Source organism: Chrysemys picta, chromosome 15 (assembly GCF_011386835.1).
Source record: "Chrysemys picta bellii isolate R12L10 chromosome 15, ASM1138683v2, whole genome shotgun sequence".
Lineage (NCBI taxonomy): Eukaryota > Metazoa > Chordata > Testudines > Emydidae > Chrysemys > Chrysemys picta.
In genome coordinates, this window is record NC_088805.1 from 21,193,804 (window position 1) to 21,199,803 (window position 6,000).

A 6,000-nucleotide genomic window follows, 5' to 3' on the forward strand; every position below is an offset into this window, starting at 1 on the left:
AAAAGAAGGGAAGGATGATGTCTGACGGTGACAGCCACAGAATTGCTGCTGCTGTGCGATCTGCCTGAGCAGCTCTGAAGTCAGACGGGTCCTTTCAGAGACAAAGAGCCAGCCCCTTTCTTCCCATGCACTTGGATGCAGATTTTGCTTTGAAAACAGTGCCGGAGGAATGCACTGCACCGAAGGCTAGTTCACCCCGTCCCCGTAGGAACTCCCTCTCCTTCCCTCTACCCATTCTTCAGCTCATCCACAGAGAAACCTGTGTGCCCATTAGAGCCCTGTTGGCTGGAAGAGCTCTATGCCCATAAGTGTCTTTCAGCTGGAAAGCAGGAACAAAGGCAACAGGAGTCCTGCCTGCCATGGGAACAAAGGAACATTTGGTGGGGATGTGGGGAGGAGAGTAGTAGTAGGAGGACGGTTAGTCCATGGCCTCAGTTAATGAATGCAAATGTCTACGCTGGCCCTGGAACAAATTCCCTGGAAACAACACAGGATGACATTGAATGTACAGCAAAGAGAGAAAACTCTTTCCATAGACAAGGTAGAGCAGCCAGCACATAAACCAGCTGCAAAGCGGAGCACCCGACATAACAGATGGCCCCTTGGGACACGACTATAGCTTTTGGGAGAAGGGAGCATCTGCAAACCTAACAGCGTTGCTGGAACTCCCGTTTCATGTGTTGCCCTGTAGCAGGTCCCTCATACACACCCTAGGGACATCACGGTCGCTGCGGCAGCCCCCACTGGCAGTTTGGATTGCAAACCGTGCTCTGTTTGGACATCAATCCAGTTCAAAGGCACTCATGTTTTGCCCTAACTTGATACACAGATTGTCCCAGCAGACAGCTTCTGTGACGACTTTCCAGCATCCACAGCACATCATAACACAGCCCAGCTGCCAGGAGCTGGCTTTTAACAGCAAGCGCCGAATTGTTAAAACAGCAGGATCTCCACTATGTCTCCAGGTCAACCCCCTTAGCATACAGGTTTACCAAGTTGGCCTTCATAGGAATCAAGGTCTGCAGACATCTCTCTCTTAGTGCCTGAATCTAAGCCCCCGGAGTAAAAGAAAATCTTGTTACCCACTTTACTTCTGACATACGTAACGTTTTTGCATGTGTGATGCCAGAGGATCTCAAGTCAAATGACCACCGCGCCGTGAGTAATTAATATATAAACTGTGCTTTAGACACTGCATCAGATACGGTCTTCTTTTTTTTATTTTTTAAAAGGTGGGGCAGGTCAAAATGATCAGCGTCAAACTTCAGAAACAATCTCTTCATATTGAAGGACAATTTCAATTCCTCATTCTTTCCTCCCTCTCTTTGTGAGGTTAGCTAACAGAGAATAATAAGAAGAAGAATACGTAGCAAGCAAGCTAGATTCATGCATAGGGCAGGATATTCCAGTGGTAAACATCAATCGCTATCATACTGCTGTGGACAGTACTCTAGCAAGCTCTGCCTTTGAATTATAGCCCTCTTTGATTTTGCTGAAGTTTAATCTGGCCCCTGTTCTGTATAGCAGCACTAGATTGGAGCATCCCACTCAGCTTCACAATTTGGTTCTGTGCCTTTGTCCACCTGGAAAAGCCTTTTCAGCTACAATTTGCAGAGGAGGGAAAAATCAATTCAAACAGAACACCTCTGTTGACACAGTGCTGTATTTACTGCAGAGAGTTGCTGGGGGAGGCAATGGGGGAGGGGATTTGTCAAAGGTTAGTGGTGCTTTCTATTGCCATGGTTTCATGTTTCCTCATTTTCAAATATTTGGTCGAAATGCCTCATAGACCCTTAATTTCTTATTTGCTGCACAGAGTAGATATCAAATAAATCTTCCTAAAGTGTCCACTTCAAACAGGGGGATTTTCCTGACAGCCCCCTGAAGAACAGTCTTCTTCTTGCTGCTGATTACTGGGAATAAACAAAAGCCGTCTTTATACTCAGACTTCTGCTTAATTCCATCAGTGATGCAAAACCAAGGAGACTAGACAGATCCGCCGCACATGCACAACTGGCCATGGGAGCTGCACACACATTGGAGGGGAGAAGTCAGAAAGAGACCCATTTTAGATCATCTAGTGGATGTTCCCCTGCTTAACTGAGGATTGTTTTTAAAAAGCGTAGTACCCAATAATTTGTCCCATCTGAGGGGGTTGTCATCACATCACATCTATGCACATCCTGTATCTGCGGGGATCCCACAATTCACTGCCACGAAGCAGTCTGAATGTCACAGGCACTGAATTGCAGCATCACTAAATGAATTCTAATGGGTCAGAGACACTGATTCAAGGAGAGTGAATTTCTATTTACACACAAGGCATCTGAATTCTTGAATGCACTTTGTAGCTGGTTTTCAACCCAAGATCAGCTGCAAACAAGAAAACCTCAGAGGTTTAAACGCAGCCATAATAAGTATTAAGCCATGTTAAGCATAGCAGCTCTCTCTCACAATGTTTAACTCATAAGAGCTCCATGTGACATACGGTAGCAGGGGGAAAAATCAGGTTGACTAGTTTACAGAACGTTTGATTTAGCTCTCTTGGGATGCAGTGCACCCTCCCATCTGCCACTTACATTAAATATTCAGTTCAGCTTTAGCACTTGGGTAGAGGTGACCGTTAATGCACAATGATTGTGCAGCAGCACTTTGCTTTCACACATGCTTTCTGGGTGGCTCTTGTCCGAGGAACTGATGTGAACAAATCCCTTCTGGATCATAAAACAGGTGCTCAGAAGTAGCCACCAGTAACGTCTGGACTGTGATTCCATCACAACACCTGGCTTTACAGCAAATAACAATGATCATGAAGTTCCTGGTATACGGTTTTGTTTAAACCATCCTTGTGAAAGAACTGCTATGCTGAAAGGTTCCCCTCGCCCCCTCCTGGCAGCTGTGCCCAGGAGTGAGATAGCATCTCGACACGACAATCACTGAATTTCCTAAAGCTGGAGGGTACAATCCAATTCCAGGATCTATCACTGAATCCTGACCTAAGTCCTAACTTTGCTAACACCAATCTGGAACGAATCCAGCCGCGTGGCTTTTTTCGTTCTTAGAGATGTGCCTTCTTTTACAGAACCCAGACTAGCATCTTGCACAATAAACTTTTCTTTCTTCAAGAGAAAAGTCTGGCTCTCTCTTTAGAGGGTGTAATGTTAAGTTGCCATGGAAGTGCCAGAACAGTGATCAAGCAGGGGCAGTTCCCAGCCTGCCACTAAAGAGCTTTGGGTTCCTAGCTGTGCCCTGAAATAGAGCAAGTCCCTAGGACAGATCATAGCACAGGAAGCGTGGCTGCAAAAACCAGCATGTATTTCCACCAAATCCTCTGTTTGGATCTGATTTGTAGTAGGACCCATTGAGAAGCATAAGCGGTCTGCACAGAGATTCAGCCTACTGGAGGGTTTCCTACTCAGAATACATATTTTCAGGATTGTTATTTGGTGGCTGGAGTTTATTTACATATTTTAATTCCAAGCCAGAACAGCCTCTCCTTTAAGAGCCGGAGAGTCCAATGTCAATCTTAGTAAGACGTTGCTTTCAAAATTCCGTGCAGGCTACTAATATGAATGGACTAATACATCTGCGGGGCACAGAAACTGGAAACAGGTGATTGATTTCAGCTTCCAGATTTAAGGCTGGGGGGGGGGGGGGAGAAATCCAGTTTCCTTTGCAGCTTCTGAGGAGAGAGGCAGCAAAGGAGCTTATTTGGCGAGCTGCACCGCGATCCCCAAGCTCCAACAGCCATGGTGAGCCCTTCCATGGGGGAAAAGCAACGCTGCTCCTCCAGCCCCAAGCGAACCACTGTCCCTCCCCAGCACCAGGCTCCATCCTCCCGGGAAACAGAAGCGAGTCTAAGCTCCATGGTACAATGGTTGCTCCAGAGAATAAGCAGCCTATTCCCCAAGAGGCAGTTTAACCCTCACTGGACCACCCCAGCCCCAAGGCAAGACCATTCCGCCTCTGCCCTCTTCCAGCATGTGAGACCGCGCCGGGCTTTGGGGGAGGATGGAGCGATGGACGCCCAGGCTGCACCCTGAAACGACGGGGACCCCGGGTGGCTGCAACTTACAACTCCCAGGTTCAGGTCCTCGGCCGTAGGGGTCGGCGCCGCGGAGGTTTCCTGCCAAGCCAGCCAGACAGCGATGGTCAGAAACATTTCCCGGGAAACCCCACTCTGCCTGGTGGCCACGGTCCACAGCAGCATCCCTCCTAGTCCCGCTGCCGCTCCCAGGGCAGGAGCCCACGCCGGGCTCCGGCGATCTGCGGGGGCACCGAGGCGGCGGGCGGCATCCGAGCGCGCAGCCGCCTCCTCCCCGGGCTCCAACTTTCCCGGCTCCCGCCGCTCTCCAGCCCGGGCGCTTCCCCCGCGCAGCAGCAGCCGGAGCCGGGCTCCGGGGAGATGGGAAGTTGCTTCGGGCCCCGCGGCTCAGCGCCTCCCTCCCCGGGGCAGCGCAGCCGCCCCCGCCAGCAGCCCGGCCGCCTCTGCCCGCAGCCCCAGCCCGGCCGGCTCGCAGGGAGGAGGGGCGGAGCGGCTCCCGGGGAAGGGGCGGGGCTCAGCAGCACGGCGGAGGGGGGACCCCGCGCGGGAGGGGAGGGGGGCTGCCGCGGGGTGCGCTGCGGCCGCGCAGCCCGGGGGGAGACGCGGGACAGGCCGGGGGGACGGCGGGGCTATTGCGACCCTGCACCGCCAGCAGCGGCTTCCTCGTTGCAGCCGCGGCAATAGAGAGCCCCCGAGCCCGGGAGCAGGGCCGGCTTCTCCGCCTCCCCCTGCAGCTCCCCAGGAGGGTCCGTCCCCTCCGGCAGGGCCTTTAGCCCGAAGAGAAACACCCCCTAGCAACTTCTCTGCACTGGGGGGGGAGATCAGGCTGCACTTGGCTGGCGGTTAAGGGCTGAGGAGAGCTGAGTTCAGGTCCTGGTGCCCATACAGGCTTCCTGTGTGACCTTGGGCAAGTCATGGGATCCAACACCCACTGCAATTGTCTTGCCCTTGGCCTCAGAGGACTGGGGCCCAGGCTCTTCATACCTCCATGCACCTGTTTCTTCCTTGGTCTGTCTTGTCTCTGCAGACTGGGAGATCTTTGGGGCAGGAGCTGTGTCTTCCTGGGGGTTTATGCAGCACCTAGCGCAGTGGGGCCCCAATCTGGGTTGGTGCATCTATGTGCTGTCCTAGTAATGACAAAAATAATGTTTGTTTGGGGCATTTGTCCCACTGGGTATTGTGCAAAGATTCCCTGGAGGAAGGGGGGTGGATTAGAGAAGCACCATATAAAACCCATATCTATCCCTGTATCTGATCAGAGAGAGACACCACGATAGCACAACGTTCAGTGATGGGTATGCAAGGTCTTATTTTTAGGCCACCTACACTGATCATGGAGTCTGTGCTTATTAGTAAATAATGAGTTGCCTTGTTACCTATCAGATAAAAGCAATCGTATAATTTCTTGGGAGGTGGAATAGTCCAGCAGTGAGGGTACCGAGCTGGCAGTCAGGCCACCCCGCATTCCAGCCCTGGCTCTGCTACTGGCCTGGTGGGTGACCATGGACAAATCACTTCCCTGCTCTGTGCCTTAGTTTCCCATCTGTAAAAAGAAGGAGAATGTTGCTGACTTTCCTTTGGGATCTACAGCTGAAAAGATTAATATACAAAGGAAAGAGCCTGATAGAAAAGGAAGCTCTGTGCAGTACCTTTCAAACATCCCAGTGGTTCATTTCCAAAGCCAGCTGTTTACAGAGGGTATGCCTGTGTGGGGTGCAGAGGTGAGGAAAGAAGAAACAGGATTTGACTCTCCCAGAGGGAGAGTAACTTAAATCAGAACATGGGGTGGCCTCTCACTTAGATTTAACAGCTTCTGTTTTCTCTCTCTAGACAAAACGAACCAGCCATGTTTCTGATGCACATGTACAAATTAATTTTAATAATTTAAATTCTTGCAGGGCAAGAGATACTTGCTCCAGGCTAAACTCTTAAAGGGTCTTTTCAGCATCATTCTC

General features: G+C 50.9%; 1 protein-coding gene across 1 annotated transcript in view; it reads right to left on the reverse strand.

Annotated features, from left to right (window-relative positions):
- Window positions 1–4,432, reverse strand: part of MMP17 (matrix metallopeptidase 17) — a 118,403-nt gene extending 113,971 nt beyond the window's left edge. The window contains exon 1 of the mRNA XM_005299537.4: window positions 4,076–4,432. Coding sequence (XP_005299594.1) covers window positions 4,076–4,210 — 135 coding nt within the window. The 5' untranslated portion in view covers window positions 4,211–4,432. The remainder of the gene's footprint in view (window positions 1–4,075) is intronic.
- Window positions 4,433–6,000: the final 1,568 nt, after the last annotated feature.